Source organism: Nematostella vectensis, chromosome 12 (genome assembly GCF_932526225.1).
Source record: "Nematostella vectensis chromosome 12, jaNemVect1.1, whole genome shotgun sequence".
Classification (NCBI taxonomy): domain Eukaryota; kingdom Metazoa; phylum Cnidaria; class Anthozoa; order Actiniaria; family Edwardsiidae; genus Nematostella; species Nematostella vectensis.
The window spans coordinates 3,875,773-3,902,303 of NC_064045.1; the positions used below are offsets into that span (position 1 = coordinate 3,875,773).

Sequence of the window (26,531 nt, forward strand, 5' to 3'; positions counted from 1 at the left end):
ATATTTAGAAAAGTAAAGAGAATATACAGAAAATTCTTTTTTAGTTTGTGTCTTGTTAAAATACAGAGCTTATAACCTAATTTTGATTCAAATGACCGCTCTAGTTCCGCTCTACAAAATGCTTCGAATAAAAACCACAGAAAAGACGTTAGGTCTGCGGCAGTCAACACTTCCCCACATGTATAATTTAAATTATATTTTTGTACTATAGTAGATTATTGAAATGCTTACAATGAAACGTAATGGGAAAACGTTAGCTGAAAGAAAATTTCTTTTTACTTCTTTTATACAGGAAACACATCAAAATAAAAAGCATTTTTCTAAGAAAACGGAGGCATTCCTCACATACAATTTGAGTTGTGTTTTATGAGAATGAAAATGAAATTTCTTAATGCTTTTCTATTTAATTTCAAACTATCGATGATAAATAGAAAATTAACATTTTTGTTATTACCGGGGACGCTACTCAAACGAAGGACACCGAAAATATGACCGCCATTCGAAAAAAAAAAATGAAGGGGGGCCCGCCCCCCTTATAGCAACCAAAAATAGAGTAACTGTATGAGACATTATCTAAAATACAGGAGAAAATGCCTTGAAAGTCCCTTTTGGGCCCCCTCCTGTTAAAAAACCTGGCTACGCCGCGGAAGTGATTTTAGATGGCCGCGTTGTTTGAATACGGTAGAAAAGTGCCTGTCTATTTCGGGGTCTAGTTTCTCTTCAAGGGCCTTCTTAATTGATAAGAGATGTCATACTCATTCTTTTGTTGTTCGGATTCAAATGTCATTCAAATTTTACTAGGCCCCGCGGATAATCCACCACAGGTATCCCAGGCTAAAGTAATATTCCAACAAGGAATTGACTAAGTTTTCTTGATTGTAAACACTTTGATTTGTAGCTCTATGCCCACAAGGCAGAAGTAACTCCAATAACAAGGCTTTAATGTCTCACTTAAATGAAAAAAATATTAGCGTCTGACTTTGCGGCGTGTCTACACGCGATATTAAATATGGATGGCACTCACAATGGTAATAGGGCAAGATAAGCAACCGCAAAACGAGTAAATTAAAAGTAAAATTTAAACATTATAATTATCAACCAAATTTCAGAGAAACATTTTAGAACTGGAGACTTTTTAGATTTTTAAGAAAATTCCACACCCTTCCAACAGAAAGAATGCTATTGAAGTCTATTGAAGTATGGTCTCTTGATATTATATATTGAAGAATGCTCTACTTGAAGCAATTTGGGTGTTTAGCTTGGTTTCTTTCATATAATTCACTTTATTATATGGCAACAACCACTTCCGGTGGAATGGCCAAAGCTGATTGGCTGTTGAGCGGTCCGAAAACCTCTAACGCGGTAATTACAAAAAAAAAAAATCCGGACCGACGACTCACTCAAGAAAATCAACAACAAAAGGTTGTTTTATTACATAAGCTTACATATTTATTTTTTCTTCGATGGTCATTTTACAAATCGACTCATTATTTCGAGATTTGGAGGTGAGCACTCGTGGTTTGTAAATCCAGAAAGGGTTTCTTCATTCACTTCAGCAGCTTAAGTTGTCCTTCTCGTGTAGATATTAAAAAAAGCCATATAATAAATAACTTATTAAGCTCAGATGCTCGGTTAACAGTTTATATTTATTTCAGGTCGGATTAAAGTAAAAATGTAGACACTAGCATTTTTTAAGCATTTCGTTGTCGTCATAATTAATAAACAATTATTATTATCATCATCACCATTGCATCATCATCATCAGCATGCCGTGGTAGGATCCTCGTGCTGGAACAGATATAGCACATCTCGGAAATTGTCCATGAGTTTCAGTAGCTGAGATCATAATCACCATCACCGTTATCATCATCACCATCAATATCACCATTATCATCATCATCACCATCATCATCACCACCATCATCATCACCACCATTGTCATCACTACCATGGCGATCATCGGTTATGGAAGCATGCCGTGGAAGGGTCCTCGTGCTGGCATAGATACAGCACATCTCGGAACTTGTCCATGAGTGTGAGCAATTGTGATCGCCTCAAGTTCTCATAGTACATGATTTCCTCCAAGTGGTGGCGACCCCGGAAGTACGGCGCGAGTCTGGACAGGGAGTAATACTCGTTGAAAATGCAATCAATAAATCCATACCCTCCCCATCTCCACGGAGGGAATTTTCTAAAAGCCCCTGCACCTCCTTATCGCCCACCCACACACACACACACACAAACAGCAGTTATTAATTGAAGGAACTTAATTACCAGCGATGGACTAGACAAAGCCGCTATGAAACGCGTACGAACTATAAAAGAGATGGCATCGGTACATTTTATGAAGTACGCTTTGTCAGCATCAGGCGAAGGCACTGTATGTGGACCCAAACATACGCCAAACTGGTAATCGCACTAGTTTACTTTCGTCGGCGGAAACCTCAACCGTTAAAAGGTAAAAGAATCTATTAGAATCTGCACTTTCTATTCGGTCATCTGCTCTGAATGATCAATCATATGCTCGAAGAAACTTTTAAAGGACACACTGCTTTTACGATTTTAAAATATTTTCCGCGTTCTCCGATAAAAATCATCATAAATTGTTACGTTATTAACCGAATGTAATGTGGCCCCTCTAACTTGATAGGCAGCCACTGTAGTTGGGTTGCCCCATCTACCACTCACTCACCGGGCAAATAATTTTAGATCTTCCTCGTTTTTGGCGGCAGGAACGCGGTGAATGCTCCGCATCTCAGAGTAAGTCAGACTAGGTACACTGTTCAAAACTCCAAACTCTGGACTTGAGCTGGTACCAGGCCCCCCTAGAGGCTCCTCGTCTTGGTACACAGGAAGCTCGTCGGTGAAGCTTCCGCCGAATATCCAGCGAATGCGACGACAGTCGCGCATGCGCCCTTGGGTGTCTGACTGCTGCTCAAGCTGAGCCGACGGTACCAGGAATATGTAGGTATGGAGCTGCGTCAGAGAATCAAATGTGTCAAGGATGTCAATCAAAGGTAGCATAATAACGTAATGATTCGAATAAGCGCCCGGGGAGCTTATTTAATTTTTCGGGCGCTTTTTGGGGAGATTTCCACCATTCCATTGGTGCTTTGGTTGGGATATTATCAGTGGGGAGGAGAGGGGGGAGCTTATTGGTGAGGGGCGCTTATTTAAAGGAGGGTGCTTAATCGAATCATTACGAAAAATTGCATTTGATGCAAAGGGGGCGAAACGTTGGCATTGGTTGGTTGGGGATGTTTTTATAAGTAATACTTAATTAACGTTTAACCGATCAACCGGCCCGTAATGGCAGTGAGAAGTGCGTACAACCCAAAGCAATCGTAATTGCAAAATAAGCACAACGAGATCAAGATACGCAGGCATCAGTCAGGGACAAATTGTCTTTGAAGATATAAACCCAACCAATGTGCTAGCAACTACTATCCCTACAAACAATAGCTCGGATTCTAAGACAAATATCAATCGAACAAAGAAAAACAGAGTCTCCCTCGCAGCCGTTCTGGACTCGTCACGCTAGGCGGCGCTTGACTCGTCACGCCCAGGCGGCGCTGAGCCGAGGGATGTGAAGAAGACCCGGACAGCAGGATTGCCCCTCAACAAAACGCACAAAATAAAGTTCTTTCTTGATCTCTACCTGTATCAGCAGCCTGTGTTGTAACATCCACACCACCATCTGAACTTGCTCTGCCTGATGGAAAAACGCACTTGATTTGATCACATGAAACTAAACTGTGCGACGCGCGCTAACGTGGCCACATATACAAAGTTTTAACTAATACCGCATTCACACCAGCATCTTAAACCAGTTTAAAGGTGGTTCAATTAAACTGGTTTAATTCTCAATCTCCCAAGAGTAGACAGAACCATGAACAAAACTGAATAGACTGTGCTGTACATGTTACTAAGTGATCATTTAGCTAGTAAGTATTTAACACAATGAGAAACTTGGCAAGTTGTCAGGCAAAGAAAAACCTTGTTTAACTAATGGTTTTGGTGTGAATGCAGCATTAGTTAATTAACCAATTAGCGTGAATAATCACAATAGTGATGGACACGAGCTTTACGACTAGGGAAATTTCGTCGAGTCCTAAAGTGCGCTGAAGTACCTTTTTGTCCCGGCGCTCGTGAGTTAGTGCAGTTCACGCAAACACGTGGCACGTTGCCCGCCTCCTTATTGGTTTACTTCACAAAGCAGTCAAGGTGGCCATGGTAGCGCGCGTCGTATCAGACAGCACGTTCCTAGCATCTTTATTGGTTTACTTCCCAAACTGTAAAGGTGGCCACGGTAGCGTGCGTCGTATAAGGTAGCACGTTTCCCGCATTCTTATTGGCTTACTTCAAAAAACTATCAAGGTGACCACGATAGCGCGCGTTGTATCAGATAGCACGCTTCTCGCATTCTCATTGGCTTACTCCACAAAACTGCAACTGATGTGTTCGCTACTTATGTCCTTTACCTGCTGTTGGGGGGAGGCCAGGGGATTATAGTGCTCCGCCAGGGGGCTTGGTAACGAAAAATCGGCCAGCGTTGCATGCAGGGACTTTCCCGGAAAACTTGCAGCATATCCCTCCGCCAGAGGAGAGAGCCTTGGGCGTAATTATAAAAGGTAAATTAAATGTTTATGCTCATGTCACCACATCCGAGAAAAGATCTTCATGCCCGGAGTAATAATGTTTTGGTCCTTATTAAGCTCAATGCCCGGGGTAATAAAGTTTTGGCCCTTACTGAACTCCGTGCCAAGAGGTTGATTTTAGATACACTCAAGTATGCAGCGGCACTATCAATTACTGCCATAGCTGTACTACCAAAATCCAGATGTCACTTACGTGTTCATATTAAGGCTTTGTGCCACGACATAAAGATTGCTCTCACAGAGAGGATAGATGATTGAAGCTTTTCCCCAGTGCACAAGATGCGCCGCTATCGCAAACAGCTGTTGAATAAAGACAATACGGTGGAACCTCGATATAACGGACGTTAATAGAGAAGAGCCGCTATTGCAAACAGCTGTTGAATAAAAGCAATACGGTGGAACCTCGATATAACGGACGTTAATAGAGAAGAGCTGTAATCGCAAAACCTGTCGAATACAGTAAGATAGACAGGATATAGCTTAAATAGCTTACAGTAGTGGTATACACTTAGCTTAGAGATGTAAAAACCTGGTTTTCAACAATGCAGACTGTGAATCCCCCCATCTACTAGGATTAGGGCCGACATTCACTTATAGTAAAAAACGCGGCACAGTCTGGATTTTAAAACTGGTAGGTAACATCAGACACGTGGAGAATATCTGATCATGCCTCTCGATGTTAATTTGCGCTATACAAAATACAAAAAAAAAATCATTTTATTCTTGCCTTTCACGTCACGTCTAAATCTTAATTAATCAATTAATCATACACCTTAAGGCCATAATTATCATTTGGCATAAATTATTTTGACCATACCTGGGACAATGGAATGTCTGTGTCTTGTGATAGAGCTGTGAAGCTGGAAAAACAACAACTAATTGTTTTGTTACTTGTCCATCAATCGAAACCTTCTTGTGTGGATAACATATAAATTGGCAATGTTATGCTTTAGCAAATTAATATTAAACATTTCTATCTACTACAGTATGTAGATAGATCGCAAGCCATTTGAATAACAAGCAAATTGAATGTAGATAGCAAGCCAATTAAATGTAGATAGCTAGCAAGACTGACGTTGTCACGGCAAATGGCCATTGTCAAATGGCAGTTTTTCTATCAAAAAAGTACATAAACTTGTCAAATTTCTACATGTGGATAATTTCTGCGATTATACGACTTATTATCTTTATTCTTACAAATAATTATACACATTAGGAGTGAACGGTCTTATAACAGCCATTTGCCAATTGCCATTCGCCATTTGCACTGACAACGTTTATTGAAATAGCTGTATATAGCAAGTCAATTGAATGTATAGAATGATATATAGCAAGTAAATTTAATATACAGTAGATAGATTTTAACTCTATCCAAATGGAAGTAGCGCACTGACTTGAAATGTGGTAAGAAAAAAGCAAGACCGCTGTAGACAAACTCCAACCTCTCTTGCTTTCACACTCAAACTATCAGGAAAACAACTCATTTCCAGCAACAGCACTATCTTACCTCTTGAGAGGGGTTGCCATGCGAATAAGCCTAGTCACAGCAGGGGAACAGTCACCCGGGAGTAACCCAAGAAGTGATACCTCATCCACAAGAAACAGAAGAGTGTGGTACGGCCTAGCAGAAAAGTAAAGCATGGTTAAATCAATGTCTGTGGTGTTGGCAAGGGCAGTTCCCTAGGAGTAGGGCGAAGTGGTCCACTTGGACAGCCTGGCAGGATAGGAAGACATATTCCAAACACCAGTGGGTTGGGGCATGGTGTCCTGGGAATGGTTATAATAGAAGGGGTACCTCTTCTATAGAAGTTGAGGTTAGGGCTGGTGTAAGATGTGTTTAGAAACATGAAGGAAGCAGTATATTTCCGTAGTAGACATTTGGGAATGAGAGGAAGATATATGGAAGTAATTTATCTCAAATAAAAACGTAATTACAAAGTACCTCATGGAGGCAAGGGATGTTTCGATGGCTTTTGGCTGAAATTAGAGAGCACTTTGATTAATATCCAGGCAGTCATTGACACTTTAAATGCTGCATAATCATGTGGAAATATGAAAGCAAGCATGAGCCTCACATACCGTAATGGTTAGCATTCCCTGATGAAGATTATGGACCTTCTGCGGGAGGCAAAAACTGACATTCACCCATCCGTTGATCCTAATTTGGACAACACCAGTGGTACACAAACTGGAACACAGCAAAACAAATGATCAGTGATCAGTACCTGATCTTCAATAATATTGTTGTATATTATACAACAGTGTAGGAGCCACTAAAAGAGTAGTTATTACACAATCTTATACTTGTAGAGATTACAATTTAATTTTATTTTATTGTTACAAGTTTATTTTATTGCTTTTGCCATTTGTACGTAGTATGGACTATACTGAATTCATCTTTTTCAGGGTTATCCCAAATGGCTGACTTACCAGCTGGAAAGAGGTCATCACTGGCTGAGATATGACTTGGGAACACTTAAATACAAAAGTTTCTAACGCTGGCTCAATTTCTAAGCCAACTGTAACACTAAGGAAACATTTTTTTACATGATTCCAGAATGAGAATGATTAGAATAGAAAAAAGCATGTGTTAGTTTATCCTGAGTTCCTATTCCGGAATGCAATGAAGGCCATTCCATCCATTCTGCTACCTGTAGCAGAATGACTCAAATGCCATTCTTAACATTTTCTACGAACAATTCCCATTCTAGAATGATAGGGGAAAAAAATGCCCTAATATTTAGGAACAAGACCTTGCTCCCCACCTTTCAAATGAGTCCTTCAAATCAACAGCAAGTTTACTTTTGGGTAGCATATGAAGAAATGGTGATTCTGCGCAGTCTACTACAATAAAGAAAGGAAACATGCTAAATAGGGTAAGATGGCTACTAAAAAAAAATAAAAGTGGTAGCAGAGTAAATACAGTAAGATTACAAGACAAACTTACACAATGACTAGAACAATAAAGAAGCTCACAGAAAAAAAAACACCTTCAATGCTGTACAATTTTACACTTCATTTAGCGGTGGATGGCACCCTTGTTGCATCCATTGAAATTGAACATGAAAATTTGATATCTACATAAAAAGCATAAATCCCCCCCCGCCAAAAAAACCCAGTGTATCCATCCTTACATATGAACTAAGCATGTAACACCAAACTTGGGGGACCTTGGGCAACATTCTCCCTTGTCATCAAACCTGAAGCACTCATGGACGTCCATCCAAATAGGTACCAAGCACCTATCGACGATCCTACTCCATATAAGCTACAGGGCACATAATGTGGGGGACCTTCGGCAACCTTCTCCCTTGTCATCAAGCATGAAGAGACCCATAGATATCCATCCACATATGGTAGGTGCCAAGCACCTATTGAGACCCCTCCTTATTGACAGCTAACTAGACGACAAGCCAAGAAACACCTGCCGACAAACATCTACCTTGACATCTGGCACTCGGTGACATCCCTCCTTGTTGTCAGCTTCTACCTAAAGTCTATAGCACTGATGGACAACCTCCTCCCTTGACATCCAATGCCGATCAACAACTCTACTCTTTGTCAGCTAACTGGACACCAAGCCAAATGCACCTTGGACAATCTCTTCTCCCTTGGAATCCAACACCTATTGACACTACTGCTATTTGGTGATGCTCTCTCATGGTTACACCCCAAGTCCAGCAGTTACTGTAGCAAAATATTAATCTCTGTCCCCTGGTTGATCATTCTGAATCAAGAACCAGTGGATATATCCCTTTTCCATGGAAAAATCATTTTTTTCCAGTTAAATGTTAAGTGACTTACCCTCAGGCATAGAACAGACCTCATCATGGACAGCAAGCATTGTTTCTCTTTCCTTGGTCAAATAACGACACCTTCAAAGAAACAATGAGTAAGAAGATGAGCTGATCATCTGTTGCAGCACAGTCAGGGAACTTGGGAATAAAAGGATGATTGGAGATCTTTGCAGGCACCCCCAGAAAAAAAGCCTGGATTTCTGATCATAAAAAGTGGTACAGTCAGTTCATTACATGAAATTTGTGGCGCTAAATTCTTGTGGAGGTACAGGACGACAACCCACCAATACAGTCACAAGCACGGGCATAGCCAGGGGGGGGCAGGGGGGCAGCCCCCCCTCTCTTCTTCCAGCAGCCAAAAAAATAAGAAAATGTATGAGATATTACTTAAAAAAACAGTGTAGAAAATATTTTATATGGGCCTTTTTGGGCCCCCTCCTTTAAAAAATCCTGGCTACGTCCCTGAAAGTGTGACAGTCCTCTGGGGCTCAGGGTGAAGTCATCTGAGATGGTAAGATCAAAGGGTTCAAATCTTATTAGGGGCTCAGTAGTTCTATTGATCTGCTGTTGAAAGATGATCGTCTAATCATTATCGTTACTACACCAAGTTAGACACTCCATCACTGCAAACAAAATGTCTTTTTGTTGAACTCAAAAGGAAGATTCAAACCTGACCTTCTTTCCTCATGTTTCAAGGCAATTGCAAGTCTCTTAGACAGATCATGGTAGCTACTTATTAATGTTGGATCAGCCTCAGCCTAAGTAGGGAAACAAAACAAATATTGGGTATTGAGTAAACAGTATTGCCTTAATGATAAATCAATCAAAATACCCAAATAGTGGTGTTCATTAACCAGGTAATGTATATGGCCCACCAAAAACTGGTACTGAAAAAGTCTTATTAAGGCGACTTAATTAAACTGTATTTTGATAGCAGTACCCCCACTTATTTTAAAATCACTCATGCTGAGACACATCAAGTTGTATTCAATGTTGAATGCACCTATTGAGTAACATTGATTGAAATCTAATAAGAGATTACACTTGAGTCTGACGAATTACCATGTGATTAGGGGCCACCCCTGTTTTCAGGTAAGGTTATGTAACTTAGGCCATTTCAACACTAAGAAATTAAAATACCAGGAATGTAGACATCACATGCTTGCCTAACAGAAAAATCATAAAGAGAGATTTTTCAACTTGACATCTCACGGCAAGAGTGATTTTAAAATGACCTATGAAAATACTGGGTGAGTGGCCTTAAAGATGAAAAATTGGCAGAGTTTAGTCCCAGTTTTTGGTAAGCCAGAAATGATTAACATAATACATTTATGTGGGAGGTGATTTCTCATGTACCTTCAATATAAAGACGATGTTAAACAGCTTCATCATGACTTCCTCTTTTCTTCCATCTCCCCTCTACCAAGGCACAAATAATTTCTTACATTCTCATATTTCTCATTCTCTCTTTACACACTTATTATAAAAATCAAATACTTAAAAAATTGCTAACAAACGATAATAGCTATAATAAATATTTTGGTGGAAGATGATGAAATATTTTGTAAAACACACCAATTGTGAGGGTTTACACGAGTTCAATACCATACCCAAAGTAATAATAATGTATGACAAAGTAGCGATTATAATGTACTGTTAATTTAAACAATTAATAGCACTAATGATGATGTGTGTATAGTAATAAAAAGCAGTTTTCTCTTACATTTGATTCATTCAACAGCATAGGATGGCCAACAAATAACATGTTGTCAATTTTGAGCTCAAACCTCTGTCCACATAGCATGGGTTTAGGTGTGAGGATATTTGCAAGAGTGCTGTCCGAGAACCTGCATGTTCACAAAAAGAGAAAAGGATCAAAAAGGACCTGCAGCAAAAAAGGTGCGCATCTGGTCAAAGTCATCATTGCTGCTAGAAATTGTGGTGTGCAGAGCTCCATAACAACAAGCAAGAAAGATAGGCAAGCATGTGGTTCCCCTAAATTTCCCCTAAATAAAGTAACATACAATACAAATAAACGACGTCTAAACAAAGGGTACAGGTGGCATGTGATTCAGAGAGAATTCAAGAATTTAACTGTTCAAACAAAATGTCTGAAGAAACAAAGATTTTGCCATGTATAAGAAACTGGACACTCCCTGGATTTAGTCGCACAAAAGGTCATTGAAGCGGAGGGTCCAACGGCATGTTACAAGCTAGACTGAGAAAACCATCAATTGCTAACAAAATCTATGACCTAAACAATATGACAACCTGGTAATTTTTCTCACCTTGCACTGCATCCCTCATTACTGTGAGGTAATGCATAATGACTTTTGCTGGACTCTGTAACAATTAACCTTTAATTTTAAGAATTTGCATCTTTGTTAATCTGTGTTTCATAAATGTTAACAAGTCATGAATAAAGGTAAACATATTTTTCAAATCCTTAACCCCCCCCCCTCCCCACCCCTGTTTGATAAGGAGTTTCAAGTACCACCATTGAATTTATTTTTGTGTAGCCAACCCCCCAGGAGAAGTATTTTACCCCTCGACTTGCGTCCGGCATTACTAAAAAAGGAACCGGCAGAACCAGCGGAGCCGGCGGAACCTGAACTTTCAACAGAATCGGAACGCTAAACCTACGAAGGCTAAAACTACGAATGATTGCATGTGTTACCCCTAACGAGACGCGCTTCTAAAACAAGGGTTTTTTGTTACTTATTCGATGGATTATCCGATACAAATGGATACAAATTGCATATGAAAGAATGTCAAACATGCGTGAAATAACGTAGCACATCTGCGCTTAGTGATGTTGTCTTAGCATTTCACAACAGAATGGTTTTTTTTGTTCAGATTAGAAAGGAAATAAATGGTGATCCTAGTATGACATCCCTACCCCAATAACTAAGCGAAATATACTGGTTCCGCTGGTTCCGGCGGTTCCTCTTTTTAGTAATGCCGACTTGTGTTGGCACTTTAGCCCCCTTAGGTTGACATTTTAGTCACCTTTTGGATACGTTTTTCGTTCTCTCTTGGAAAGTTTGTGTGGAACCTCTTAAACACTCCCCCCTGATTCACTCCCTTTTCTCTCCCGGTAGCCGAGTTAAAATCTAAGTCCCTTTATTATGTAAGCTTATAGATGGTTAAAAAAAATACGAAATGACCCCTTACGAACCTCTTTCGCCTTCGTCGGAGTTGGACTGATAAGGATATCGAAACAGCACTCTCTGGCCTCGGCTACCGGCGGTTACCAAAATGACACTCACGGGACTGCAGCGGGATGAATAATCCATCCTCTTGTAATCAAAACACTACACATTTTCTTCACGTACTTGAGTTACCATCCCCGCCATCTTGAAATCAGGGGAGAATGGGCCTAGTCATAAAACCACAGCATTCCTACAAGTATACAAATAAGACAACAATATAGACATCCGATATGGATCCAGCGCCATACAGCGCCATAATCAGTCTTTTATGCATATCAGTTTCTCAACACTTTTCTCAGGATTTATTATTTGGCATATATATTATGTTTTCAAGCTAGTTTTTGGTCATCCTGTGTTATGACTACCGTCATGCCTTTCGTGATGAAGAGAGAATCAAAATTGTGATTGAGTGTCCGAGAAGAATAATTTATAAAAGCCTAACATAACAAATATCGTAGAGTGAGAATAAGCGATTAACAATAGTCCAAAAGTAACGAGAAGAAAGTTTGCCCTGGACAAAATGAGTAGTATAAAGAGAGACGAAACGAAAGAGACCGTTAGATCCACAGGTTAGAATATGATGAGGTTGTCCCAAAGAAGAAGAGAAAGAAAATCTAAGAATAAAGAAAGACCATTGACAAGCACAGAAAGAGAAGATTGTGCAAAGAGAAAGGGAAAATGTAAGGATAGGAATGGATATAATCATCATAATATATTAATATTAGACAGTGACGATGATAATGATGGCAATGATGGGTCAGGTAAAGGACAAAAAAATCAGAATGAACCCAATAAAAGAAAAACTGGTGACCAAAATGGATCTAATGATGGAACCTTTGAGAAAAAATTAAAAAAGAGGAAGTTCAAAATGAGGATGGCAGAAACAAGTCTTCAAGATGACCATGTATTTGAAAATGAAATCACAAAGAAACGAAGGAAGAAAAGTCCAAAATAAGGATGGCAGAAACAAGTCTTTGTAATGAATGTGATGCTGGGGCCCAAAGAAAAAGAGAAAGAAAAGTCATAATGGTGCAAAAAGACAGTTTGAAGATGAAGATGTTATTATAAATGAAAATTACAATAAAATGAAATTGGGGGAAGAAATGAGGAGTTCTGTGAGAAAAATGGACAAACATAATGATCTGGGTAGAAAATATACCCTACATGCCAAAGAAAACAGCAGACAAAAACAAGACATGAAAGACAAGTGAAGAAAGGTAGAGATGAAAGAATGAAGCACTCATTCAAAGCAAAGTAAAAAATAGATCTTTGAGGGAGAAGGACAAGGCTACAAGGGAAACAAGACAAGTCCAGAAAGACTTTAGAAAGAGAACCCGTAGGAGGGGAAAAAGACAAGCTAGAGTTGTCAATGGAGAGAAAAAAGCAAAAATTTATAGCCATGGGTGCTGGAACCATAAGTGTAAACAGTGTGCAGAAATGTGTTTAGTAGGAAAATGGTCTAACGAGGAGAAAAAAAATCTGAGAGAGAATTTGAAAAGAATAGAAAAAGAAACAGGTGCTATAGATCTAATATCTGATTTATTTGGAACTGTCAGATTAGGAAATGAAATCATGAATTGGAAGGATTTTTTAAAAACCACACAGTTTTATTTCAAAGCTAAGGGGGACTGAAAAGATCATTGGATTCAGTGTATTGTCAGATACTTTATGATTAAAAAAGTCAAAAGACTGGCTACTGGTCCAATGAAGAAATTGAGCAACTTAAGGATAAGGATAATGTGTTTATTAACCCTATTGCAGCGAAAGCTGAATTACAGGGCAGCCAGTATATATATAATACATCCTTACATTTACATAACTTGTTGATAACGATAAGTACAGAAATTGTTGAGCCTATTCGTATTGCATGAGCAATATGGTTCAAATTGGACACCGATAGCAGCCATACTTGGAAGATGTCAAAAGCGAATTCACCATAAATGGTTAACACCGAAGGGTTCAAGAGGGCTATGGAAAGATGAAGAACTCTACAGGCTTAAAGGAGCCTTTAGTAATTTTACTGACTTGACAAGTAATCCAAATCTCAAGGCTATTAAATGGGAGGATGTCAGTAAGATTGTTGGTACACGAAACAGAATGGAGTGTATTAATAAATTTTTCTTTTCCCCATCACTTTTTCAGAATGACCCATTGAAATGGACAGATGCAGAAACATGTAAAATTGATAAGGTCTGTCTATCATTCTGATGCCATGCAAGAATGCATGTTGGACTGGAAGAAGATTGCTGCCAAGTGGAACATGCTTTCTTCAGTTGTTGTAACTCCTCAATACCTTGTGATGAAATGGCGTCTCATCAAATCCAAACACCTTGAGAATTACAGATCAATGGCCTTTGATGATATTGCTGATGAATTATATGATGTCCATCTACCTAAAATAGAGCAGAAGTTAGAGAACTTTTAAGTTAAATTTAATATTAGACAGTGATATTTTTCTTAAAAGCAGAATGAGAAAAACATGAGACTGACAAGAAACTACTGTATATACAGTATCTGTGTCACCTGTGTTTGACATGTTCTGTTTGAGAGGCAACTATTTTAAACACTATGCTTGGAGTTGTCAGTTAATTAAAGTTAGAAATTAATTTGTTAAAAAATAATGTTAAGGTTGAAATCTAATAAAAGATAGCAATTTCTGGAATCTGACAAATTACCATGTAATTAGGAGACCACGCCTTTTTCCCTATAAGAAATTACCAGGAATGTAGACACCACATGCCCCTACTTCTTACTATTTGAATGTGTATTAAAAATGATATTAGCAGACTAAAGAAGAAGTAAGGGTTTGCGATCTGGAATTATAAACGCGAACATGAATCAAGGCGAGAGTTCTATTTTATCGGAGTCAATTTGAACAAGAGTAACGGAGTCAATTTGAACAAAAATGACTCGTTTATAAAAAAAACAAAAAAATGAAGTCAATCAATAAATGAAGAATCTGATTTCCAACCAAGTATGTATTGAAAACTTCTGAGACCTTTCATAAACTACCTTCTGCTCTCTGCTTAATTTTCGCACGTACTTGAATTGCGCGAATTAATAGAAAAGAGCCGCTAAGGAACATTTTTTTGGCCATGTTTCAATATATTGGTTCTGTTTAGTTGTTGGTTAACGTCATTTTTTTGTACAAACGAGAAAAGAAGTCACTTGAACTTCGTATTCGCGAAATTAAATCCCATGCATACACAATTTTTTTTCGCGTTCGCAAAATGAAAGACAAGCAAAATGTGCTGAGAAAAATTTCGCGAAATTTAAGACGCGTGAAAATAAAGAAGAATAAGGTAATATCAGGGTAAACATTTCCAGTTCTGGACTCAATTTTGCCCGAGTGTCAGGCCCTTTTATCGATCCCTATGAAGTATATACTAATACTTGGGCTAGACTCTATTTGGCCCGAGTGTCACGCCCTTCTATCAATCCCCATGAAGTATATACTAATACTCGGGCTAGACTCTATTTGGCCCGAGTGTTGCGCCCTTCTATCGATCCCTATGAAGTATATACTGATACTCGAGCTAGACTCAATTTGGCCCGAGTGTTGCGCCCTTCTATCGGTCCCTATGAAGTATATACTGATACTCGAGCTAGACTCAATTTGGCCCGAGTGTCGCGTCCTTCTATCGATCCCTATGAAGTATATACTGATACTCGAGCTAGACTCAATTTGGCCCGAGTGTCACGCCCTTCTATCGATCCCTATGAAGTATATACTGATACTCGAGCTAGACTCAATTTGGCCCGAGTGTCACGCCCTTCTATCGATCCCTATGAAGTATATACTGATACTCGAGCTAGACTCAATTTGGCCCGAGTGTCACGCCCTTCTATCGATCCCTATGAAGTATATACTGATACTCGAGCTAGACTCAATTTGGCCCGAGTGTCACGCCCTTCTATCGATCCCTATGAAGTATATACTGATACTCGAGCTAGACTCAATTTGGCCCGAGTGTCACGCCCTTCTATCGATCCCTATGAAGTATATACTGATACTCGGGCTAGACTCAATTTGGCCCGAGTGTTGCGCCCTTCTATCGATCCCTATGAAGTGTATACTGATACTCGAGCTAGACTCAATTTGGCCCGAGTGTTGCGCCCTTCTATCGGTCCCTATGAAGTATATACTGATACTCGAGCTAGACTCAATTTGGCCCGAGTGTCGCGCCCTTCTATCGATCCCTATGAAGTATATACTGATACTCGAGCTAGACTCAATTTGGCCCGAGTGTCACGCCCTTCTATCGGTCCCTATGAAGTATATACTGATACTCGAGCTAGACTCAATTTGGCCCGAGTGTCACGCCCTTCTATCGATCCCTATGAAGTATATACTGATACTCGAGCTAGACTCAATTTGGCCCGAGTGTCACGCCCTTCTATCAATCCCTATGAAGTATATACTGATACTCGGGCTAGACTCAATTTGGCCCGAGCGTCACGCCCTTCTATCGGTCCCTATGAAGTATATACTGATACTCGAGCTAGACTCAATTTGGCCCGAGTGTCACGCCCTTCTATTAATCCCCATGAAGTATATACTGATACTCGAGCTAGACTCAATTTGGCCCGAGTGTCACGCCCTTCTATCGATCCCTATGAAGTATATACTGATACTCGAGCTAGACTCAATTTGGCCCGAGTGTCACGCCCTTCTATCGATCCCTATGAAGTATATACTGATACTCGAGCTAGACTCAATTTGGCCCGAGTGTCACGCCCTTCTATCGATCCCTATTAAGTATATACTGATACTAGAGCTAGACTCAATTTGGCCCGAGTGTCACGCCCTTCTATCGATCCCTATGAAGTATATACTGATACTCGGGCTAGACTCAATTTGGCCCGAGTGTTGCGCCCTTCTATCGATCCCTATGAAGTATATACTGATACTCGAGCTAGACTCAATTTGGCCCGAGTGTTGCGCCCTTCTATCGGTCCCTATGAAGTATATACTGATACTCGAGCTAGACTCAATTTGGCCCGAGTGTCGCGCCCTTCTATTGATCCCTATGAAGTATATACTGATACTCGGGCTAGACTCAATTTGGCCCGAGTGTCAGGCCCTTCTATCGTTCCCTATGAAGTATATACTGATACTCGGGCTAGACTCAAATCTGTGTACAACACGCGTGAGATAAATCCCGCTTGGATGGTCCCGATATAGTACTGCAATAATGTGGTGTTTTTTAGACCTTTATTCTACGACAGAAAAAACAAAAAAAACCCGAGATCCCTTCAGCGAATAACATAAGAGTGGTAAGCCTGTGCTTGCACTGTTTGAGGTCGCCCCAGGCTTTTGCTATATGGTGCGTGGGTGCCCTTACTGCCCTTGCATCACCAGAGCAAATCTTGAGGTGGTTTCGGCCAGTGTGAAAAATGGGAATAGTAAAACAAACATGTTTGTGGTACAGTAGACCAAAGGCATTGGCAGTTTGCATGACAGCAACCCCATAGTATCCGATGTGGTAGTCTGTATTATACTAAAGAGCATGCTCCCTTATCAAAAACAGTAACACTGCTCGTAGTGCGTGACATCAGGGAAGCACTCGATTGGTCGGTATGGTAATTGTAGATTGCATGACAGCATTCTCCCGCATCAAAAAAAGTAACACTGCTCGTAGTGCGTGACATCGGGGAAGCACTTGATTGGTTGGTAATTATAGATAAGCGCAGCACTTTCTTCCTCTCTGCTGCTGAAGCGGTGTTTACTCAGCCTCGCTGTGGATAATGGACGTCAACATTAGACGTGTGTTTCTTCAATTATAAGATGATAAATGTCTTCTAGCATGCACAGGAATCTAAATCCGTAAATATAAAGAGTGGGCTACCTGTGTTTGACATAGACTACAGATGAAAATGAATATAAACAGTTAAAAAATGTATGATATCGTCTTTTATCAAGCAATCGATTTATAGATGTAACACTTGTAAAACTAAATGCAAAGAAACAGCATTTCTTCTCATAAAAGTGAGAAGTGCCCCCCTGCCCCTACAAGTCCCCCCTGTCCCTACACGTCCCCCTGCCCCTACACGTCCCCCTGCCCCTACACGTCCCCCTGCCCCTACACGTCCGCCCCCCCTGCCCGTACACGTCCGCCACCCCTGCCCCTACACGTCCGCCACCCCTGCCCCTACACGTCTGCCCCCCCTGCCCCTACACGTCCGCCCCCCCCTGCCCCTACACGTCCGCCCCCCCCTGCCCCTACACGTCCGCCACCCCTGCCCCTACACGTCCCTCCCTGCCCCTACACGTCTGCCCCCCCCTGCCCCTACACGTCCGCCCCCCGTGCCCCTACACGTCTGCCCCCCCCTGCCCCTACACGTCCGCCCCCCTGCCCCTACACGTCCCCCCTGCCCCTACACGTCCGCCCCCTCCCCTGCCCCTACACGTCCCCCCCCCTTCCCCTACACGTCCGCCCCCCCTGCCCCTACACGTCCCCCCTGCCCCTACACGTCCGTCGCCCCTGTCTATGTTGCCCCTATGTGAGCATATGCTAATGTATGAATCTCTTGGTTCCTACCTTGATCTACAAAGAAGTTCGCCACATACTGCGCTACTTTGACCGCCTCAGAGGAATGGTTGATATTTTCCTCGTACGTCCATTCGAACTGGTTTTTTTCAGGGTGCCACTGGGTACCATAAAACGGGTACTTCAGCCCTGTGGGAAGATGGCATATTGGTCAACTCTACGCTAACGGGTACTTCCTCCCTGTGGGAAGATGACATATTGGTCAAATCTACGCTAACGGGTACTTCAGCCATGTGGAAAGATGACATATTGGTCAAATCTACGCTAACGGGTACTTCAGCCATGTGGGAAGATGACATATTGGTCAACTCTACGCTAACGGGTACTTCAGCCCTGTGGGAAGATGACATAGTGGTCAACTCTACGCTAACGGGTACTTCAGCCCTGTGGGAAGATAACATAGTGGTCAACTCGACGCTAACGGGTACTTCAGCCCTGTGGGAAAATGTCATATTGGTCAACTCTACGCTAACGGGTACTTCAGCCATGCGGGAAGATGACATATTGGTCAACTCTACGCTAACGGGTACTTCAGCCCTGTGGGAAGATGACATATTGGTCAACTCTACGCTAACGGGTACTTCAGCCCTGTGGGAAGATGACATATTGGTCAACTCTACGCTAACGGGTACTTCAGCACTGTGGGTAGATGACATATTGGTCAACTCTACGCTAACGGGTACTTCAGCCCTGTGGGAAAATGTCATAGTGGTCAACTCTACGCTAACGGGTACTTCAGCCATGTGGGAAAATGACATAATGGTCAACTCTACGCCAACGGGTACTTCAGCCATGTGGGAAGATGACATGATGGTCAACTCTACGCTAATGGGTACTTCAGCCATGTGGGAAAATGACATGATGGTCAACTCTACGCTAACGGGTACTTCAGCCATGTGGGAAGATGACATATTGGTCAACTCTACGCTAATGGGTACTTCAGCCATGTGGGAAAATGACATGATGGTCAACTCTACGCTAACGGGTACTTCAGCCCTGTGGGAAAATGTCATAGTGGTCAACTCTACGCTAACGGGTACTTCAGCCCTGTGGAAAGATGACATAGTGGTCAACTCTACGCTAACGGGTACTTCAGCCATGTGGGAAGATGACATATTGGTCAACTCTACGCTAATGGGTACTTCAGCCCTGTGGGAAGATGACATATTGGTCAACTCTAGGCTAACGGGTACTTCAGCCATGTGGGAAGATGACATGATGGTCAACTCTACGTTAACGGGTACTTCAGCCCTGTGGGAAGATGACATATTGGTCAACTCTACGCTAACGGGTACTTCAGCCCTGTGGGTAGATGACATATTGGTCAACTCTACGCTAAAGGGTACTTCAGCCCTGTGGGAAGATGACATATTGGTCAACTCTACGAATATATGGGGCAGCCACGGCTCTCCTGGACATTTCCTACTTATTTTTGAAAATATTGGGGGAGCACAGTTGGGATAACAGGGTTTCGGGTTATTGTGGATCCTCGTAAATTGCCCGCTGCCTTGGATGAATGTTAAATACCTTCTACGGTGGAAACGAATTTCACTTTATCATCCTTATCCATATTGGTGGATAACTTCTTGAAAAAGCTGCTCAATGAAGATTCTTTTTCATAGGTCTGTAAAAGTTAAAAAAAATCCTGGAGAGTTATTAAACCGCCAATCACACTGCCATTTTACCCACCCGCTCAATAAAAGAAATAAAGCATCCATTAAAAACCAATTCAAGAAAGTAAATAAGAAACTTTCAATCCAATATTGTCACTCAAATATCGTAGGCGCGTACACAGGGGGGTGTACCCCCCCTTGGCGGCCAAAAAGTCGGGCCACTTCTATTAAGGAATCTTCAAATACTATGCTTTTTCCATATGATCCCTATGACTGCCCCCCCCCCCCCCCCTCAGTCAATCCTGGGTACGCGCCTGTATCGGACTTAAATTGTGAATGGTTGTTTTGAAATTCTTGTAAACAGATCGTTACTTTTCAAATAATAACCAAAAACCCTTGTTCATTTATAGCCTTAACTAACTCAAAGCAAATTGGACACTTCCCTATAAAGATTTTCGGCTCCTGGAGTGTAACCTTAGTTACAAAAGCCTTAGTAGACTAGCCTTACCTCGACAGTCACGCAATTCACATGCATGTTTAGGGTAACGCCGAGTTTAGCCATGTCTTGCGTGACATCATTGTGCGCATTTCGGAACATACGGCTGTCCTTATAACCTATCAACACGAGGGAAGGCGGATCGTTATTATTAGAGTAAAGTGTAGGAAATGATCATGTGAAAAATTGCTATTCTTTAGGGGGGTGTCTAACGTGTTTTTTTTTCGATTTAGCTATCTCTTAGAGTTGACACTCGATAACTGAGACCTCCAAGGAAATCGAATTAGTTGAAGGACTATACGAGTAGATCATAAATGTACTTGTTTTCCTGAGGAAATTTCCTATGTGCACATGGGCAAATGCTAAAAGCGTTAATGGTCTCGTAAATGCAAGTCCTGGCTAGGGAGTAAGAGGAAAAGGCTGCCTATTTGGCCTATTGATACTAACTTTAATACCCTCTAAGCAGTCAAGTGGTGGTGGTAAATGGAGGAGCACCTCTGAACTTTGACGAGCTGTCTGATGCATTTCGGCCGTTCTCAACCAAACCACGACGTAAAAACCTCCAAGTTCTACACGCGGACGAATGGTCTGTAATCTCTAACTCCCCTATATGTCCCTAGGTTATTTTTTTATCTGTTTCTGTCCATAATATCTCGCTTTTTCTATTGCTATCAGTTTGGAAATGACCACAAAGCGAGAACGCTGAACGCCCTAGCCCCTAATGGGCGGGAGGGGGGAAGGGGTGGTGATTTTAGACTCCCATGTCCCTCTCCCATGACAAATACGCAGGCGCCGCCTCTGCACACTACCTTATACACTCACCATCGGTAAAATTAAGAGGCAGACTGACATTCTCGCCGCTGCACTTGGTGAGAACATCCTTCCCTTTGGCCGCCCGCACATGCAGTAACTGAAATCCCAGACATGTTCCCCATAACGGAAACACATCGCCGTTATCATTCGCCTCCATGGCAAGGTCAAATATGGCAGCGCCGGTACGGGCATACCCGGACTTCCATAGATCGCTATCGCCACCAGGAAACAGAACGCTGTAGAAATGGCCAATATGACATCAATGAGCCTGAAGGAACACAATGGATCACTAACCGACAACAATCTCCGTTTTCCAGTAGAAGTGTTCTACTTCACATGAACTGCACTTTTTACTGTTTATTGTGTCAAATACGCATTCGTAGCGCATGTTTTGTGATCAATAAAACAAATGTACATAATTTGCATGAGCCAGACTGAGTTGCGCTAAGTAAAGAGTAATGCCTGGTGCACACTAGTGACATAACGACATAAGCGCGTGCACCCTCATGTTCATATATTCAAGTGTGAATGGTTCGACATTTTGACATAAGCCCAACATAAAGACATGAACATAACGACATAAGAGAAAAAACATGTTTTTTTTCTTTTATGTCATTTTGTCCATGTCGTTATGTCGGGCTTAAAAGAGTGCGCTCGCCTATGTTGTTATGTCGTTATGTCACTAGTGTGCACTAGGCATAAGAAAGAATTTGAGGCATCAATTGCATGTCTTGGCAATGTAACTACCTTTGTGCCACATGTTCAATGCTAGGAAATCTACCCTCGCGCTCGCATTCAATAAAAGCAAATACCAACAAGCCATATCTCATTTTAAAGCTAAATTATTTTTTCTTTTTCTTAAAGAATAGTAATTTTAACATAATTCGGAGTACTTTTTTTTCTTGTCCAAACTCACCACCTATAAAACAAACAAATTAATACCACAAATATATAGCGCATTACCACTAGAGATGTGTTCATACATAGCGCATTACCATTAGAGATGTGTTCATATATAGCGCATTACCACTAGAGATGTGTTCATATATAGCGCATTACCACTAGAGATGTGTTCATATATAGCGCATTACCACTAGAGATGTGTTCATATAAAGCGCATTACCACTAGAGATGTGTTCATATATAGCGCATTACCACTAGAGATGTGTTCATACATAGCGCATTACCACTAGAGATGTGTTCATATATAGCGCATTACCACTAGAGATGTGTTCATATATAGCGCATTACCACTAGAGATGTGTTTATATATAGTGCATTACCACTAGAGATGTGTTCATATATAGCGCATTACCACTAGAGATGTGTTCACATATAGCGCATTACCACTAGAGATGTGTTCATACATAGCGCATTACCACTAGAGATGTGTTCATATATATATAGCGCATTACCACTAGAGATGTGTTCATATATATATAGCGCATTACCACTAGAGATGTGTTCATACATAGCGCATTACCATTAGAGATGTGTTCATATATATAGCGCATTACCACTAGAGATGTGTTCACATATAGCGCATTACCACTAGAGATGTGTTCATATATATATATAGCGCATTACCACTAGAGATGTGTTCATACATAGCGCATTACCACTATAAAGATGTGTCTGATATCCTCTATCACATATTGAACTGACGAGCCGTGTCTTGATTTAACATTTAAATGCATCGGTTGAAAATGAACATTGGTCAAAGTTAGAAGTCACAAACTTTTGCGACTTTTGGGTACAACAGGCCCATTGATTAAAACCACAGGGTAAAAAGCTATCGATAATCCAAGACACAGTATTGCAGATTGATATCGAGACTACAGGCCCGTACCCAGAATTTTTCTTGGGGGTGCGAAATCGAAAAAGTGGACGTAATTTTTCCGGGGGGGGGGGGGGGGGGGGAGGGGAGTTCTCTGATGAAAATCTTCCCTCCGAAAGAACAAAAAAAATGATTTTTTATGCCTTCTCAGTATCTCCCCCCCCCCCCCACCCCCCCCCCCCTGGATACGGGCCTGGACTATAAGCTTGCCAATGCGCTTGGAAATTAGATACAATTACATACATTGGCAAACAGTATAATACTTACCCGTTGATTTTTAAGAATAAACTCTTGAGTTCGTCACTAGTAAGATTATCCCTGTAACATGACATAACAGATCAGTAAGAAAACAAAAAGAGTGGTGTGTAAACTGCACAGATTTTACTCTATACGGACAAATCTCAAGGTGTTTGTTAGAATCTTTTCGCTACAACCAGAGACAACTGAGAACCCAACGATTGCGTGATTTGGGTTCGCCTTATACGGGAACCTAGCCTTTAATTCTGGTATAACTATAGAAAGACAACAGACAAGCTGTAGGAAGACTACATCGTAGGCGTGGTGTAGACAAGGTATAAATCAACACGATGTTGAAAACATATCAAGAAAATTTAGCCGAAAATTGTCGTTTTCCAGACGCGGTCACTTCCATATAAGGAAACTAATATAATCCTTATTTGGAAAACCTGCACGATTCTTGTCATTTTTAGGGCTTCCGTACCGCAGGTGCTTCGCAAACTTTGTGAATTGTATTCAGAAGAGAATTAAAAGTGACTGTGACCATCTTTATTCAATAGAGAAAGCTTCTGAAAAGAAACTGAAATTCCTCGGTACCAGACCCCTAAACAGTTTCTTTATATGGTAAGTTGTACTGTACGCTTCATGAAACAGAGTAGTTGCGCTGACGTTTCGAGCGTTGGCCCTTCGTTGGGCGTTAGCACTTCGTCTTCCTTTTGCTCCGACGAAGGGCCAACGCTCGAAACGTCAGCGTAACTACTCTGTTTCAGAGGCGTACAACCTACTTTTTCAACCTCGAGTTGATATAGCTAGTCTTTAATTTCTGTCGTCGCTGTCGCTCTGTTGTGCCAGATAATCATGGACGAAACAGTGACGCACATTTCTTTGGAAAACATCCTTACCATAAGCGCCAAAATTTCTTAATATATCCCGTCACCATCCTTTTTTGCAATCTATCTGCTCTTTTATTCGAGGTCAAACCTAACCATGGCAGAACCAGAAGGAGTCTAGGGGCAATGCCTCCCACCTTTTCAAGAATCTTCCCATCATATGTTTTATTAGTTCAGACCAAGAGAGCATAAGATAAAAGAGGGACACTTTGGTATTACCATTACCATGTCGATTCCGAATCTGGCTATTTTTAGTAACCACCACCCCACCACTGCGCGTGAGGATTTGCTCCTTTTATTTTGTCCTACTCCCCCGAGGGTTGCATGTTGTTGTTTTGCTAACTCGAATGACAAGAGATCATGTAAAATAACTCGGAAGAAGAAAACAAGTCTAACAGCTCACGCAGGTGAGAATTTTGCCTCAGTTGCTCGCGAGACGTGATTTTGTTCGATCGACGTCCGCACACGGTGAGTTTTTGGCCTCGCGAGGCAGTGAGCAAATTGCACTAATGAAGTTTTGTTCACAGTGTGCGCCGGGCTTTATGCTCTCTTGTTCAGACCTGGGACTCTCTTTGCGCTCGATATTCTGGCGTAAAAGAGGGTCCAGTATTTATTGCATGCGCATGCGCGCACATGGACCAATCAGCGATCTTCGCGGCAAAATTTGAAATACTAGCGCGCGCAATAACGGACCAAAGATGAGTCGATTCCCGCTTCTTTATCCATATAAGCGCAAGTTTTGTTCTGTCCCTTCTGAAGCTGGTATTTTTCGCCGAAACGAATAAGCGCCCCCTCTCAAACTAGCGTTCCCCTAAAGACCCGGGCGCTTATTCAAATTATTGCGGTAACAGTCTTTACCTTATGGGCACAACTCTCGCGCCAGCTGACTCCAAGTATTTGACATAGGAAGCAGGGATAAACGACTTGCCATACTTCTTAATGATATCATCATCAATGTCATGGGCTAAAATGCCTGAATATATATAAAAAAAAACCAGGAAACACAACAACTAGCTCAACGACCGATACAACTGAATTGCACGGTTGTTTGACGATCGTCTGGCACGGTAATAATGAGTTACACCCAGGGGGTTCTTCAGGGTAGAAGTGATAGGGATGCTCGTCGGGAAATTCGAAAAATACCCCTAAAAATACCTGCACGACCCAAAATTGCTACCCTAAAAATACCTCATTAGCCCTAAAAAGTACCATTTCTAAGAGAAAAGCCCATTTTTTCTACCCTTAAAAAATACCTGAGGCCCGATTTTGACCCCTAAAAAATACGACGGGCACACCCCCCCGGGGAGTTACATCTTTTTAACATACCTTCATCTGTTGAAATAATTCACCTATCAATGCGATTGGAATAACCCGAGCGGTATATACTTCAAAGGGAACAATAAAGGGTCCTGACACTTAGGCTTCAACTGGAGCAATTATTTGTGAACCTTAACAGCAAGGCGGGCTTGGATGCCTACTCCTTTGCAGCCCCCAGGTTGGGATGAATGAGGGAAACTTAGGGGGATCGCATAATCCCCACGAAAAAGCGGTCTTTCTTAATAAAAAAACTTTTTTTAATACTGTAGTTCCTCTTATAGAGGATTACATATAAAGGAAAGTACTTGAAGCGAAACAAAAACTAAGCAGTTTTTGTTTCGCTTCAAGTACTTTCCATTTTTATAGATGCCGAGATTTCGAGTGCTCGTGTTATCTTATTCTGCAAACAGAGGTATTTCCCTGGTGTTTCTCGGTTGTGCTTATACTCGCGATTTTGTCAACTTGCGTTGTTTTGGTCGTTTGAAGAAAGCTCTGTGAGCAGGGCAGGGTTTTCATTTATCTACGTTAATGATTATTTTTCTACGCGATATAATAAATAAAGCAAAGCGGGGTTATCAGACTCCTCTCCTGGTGTCTACAAGTCTAGGGCAACTCGACTTGAAAAATTATCAGAGAGGCAAACTTTACTTAAATAATAACTAAGATAACTATTTTGCTCTTACCTACCTATTATTGGTCGATTTGTATACAAGCCATCTCTTGTTGGATGTTGGATCGATCGAGCCTTCGCAGAACCGACGAAAAATAGCGATAAAATTACAACTAATTCTCGAATGAACGGCATAATTGTAGCTAATATATCCTTATGTGGAGGACTGCTAAAGAGCTGAAGGTTATAAATGAGTCTCTCGGAGCGCGTGTTTGTTATTGTTGCGTCGAGTCACGGCGTCCTCACGTGTGCAGTCACAAGATGTCACGCATAGAGGGTGGTCAATCAACCATGTCACGCAATATTAAACAAAGGGGCGGTAGGAACAGGGATCGTTAGGCTAAATTCTGATAATAAACCAAGAATTTCCCTATAATCCGGCTTAAATGTGCCTAGTTTGCGACGCGCTATTGTGTTTGAGTAGAAAACCCGGTCTAGTT

At 41.3% G+C, this 26,531-nt stretch overlaps 2 protein-coding genes and 1 long non-coding RNA gene across 6 annotated transcripts; 1 reads left to right on the plus strand and 2 right to left on the minus strand.

Annotated features, from left to right (window-relative positions):
• Window positions 1–1,409: 1,409 nt before the first annotated feature.
• LOC5516936 (GATOR complex protein NPRL3) lies at window positions 1,410–11,881 on the minus strand. 3 transcript variants are annotated; one of them, XM_032386793.2, is made up of 16 exons: window positions 11,634–11,881; window positions 10,744–10,798; window positions 10,179–10,302; window positions 9,812–9,874; window positions 9,131–9,213; window positions 8,463–8,533; window positions 7,424–7,499; window positions 6,738–6,846; window positions 6,601–6,635; window positions 6,166–6,279; window positions 5,476–5,518; window positions 4,852–4,958; window positions 4,482–4,611; window positions 3,659–3,712; window positions 2,693–2,976; window positions 1,410–2,116 (listed from the first exon to the last, which is right to left on the minus strand). In XM_032386793.2, the coding sequence occupies exons 1-16, from the start codon at window positions 11,749–11,751 to the stop codon at window positions 1,957–1,959; spliced, it is 1,626 nt and encodes a 541-aa protein (XP_032242684.2). In that variant the 5' UTR covers window positions 11,752–11,881; the 3' UTR covers window positions 1,410–1,956. The 3 variants fall into 3 exon arrangements, with proteins under 3 accessions (XP_032242684.2, XP_001636981.2, XP_032242685.2); XM_001636931.3 differs by having other exon boundaries at window positions 7,424–7,502; XM_032386794.2 differs by having other exon boundaries at window positions 7,424–7,502; window positions 10,744–10,812; window positions 11,634–11,770.
• Window positions 11,882–11,972: 91 nt separating this feature from the next.
• LOC116620877 lies at window positions 11,973–14,329 on the plus strand. Its single transcript, XR_004297271.2, has 2 exons — window positions 11,973–12,884; window positions 13,810–14,329. It is a non-coding gene; the product is annotated as an uncharacterized LOC116620877 (long non-coding RNA).
• Window positions 14,330–16,865: 2,536 nt separating this feature from the next.
• On the minus strand, window positions 16,866–26,475 carry LOC5516937 (gamma-glutamyl hydrolase). Of its 2 annotated transcripts, XM_001636932.3 has the most exons (8): window positions 26,109–26,459; window positions 24,963–25,077; window positions 23,245–23,295; window positions 21,150–21,376; window positions 20,340–20,446; window positions 19,746–19,842; window positions 18,210–18,347; window positions 16,866–17,406 (listed from the first exon to the last, which is right to left on the minus strand). In XM_001636932.3, exons 1-8 carry the CDS (start codon window positions 26,224–26,226, stop codon window positions 17,285–17,287), a joined length of 975 nt encoding a protein of 324 aa, XP_001636982.1. In that variant the 5' UTR covers window positions 26,227–26,459; the 3' UTR covers window positions 16,866–17,284. The 2 variants fall into 2 exon arrangements, with proteins under 2 accessions (XP_001636982.1, XP_032242688.1); XM_032386797.2 differs by lacking the exons at window positions 16,866–17,406; window positions 18,210–18,347 and adding an exon at window positions 19,483–19,520 and having other exon boundaries at window positions 26,109–26,475.
• Window positions 26,476–26,531: the final 56 nt, after the last annotated feature.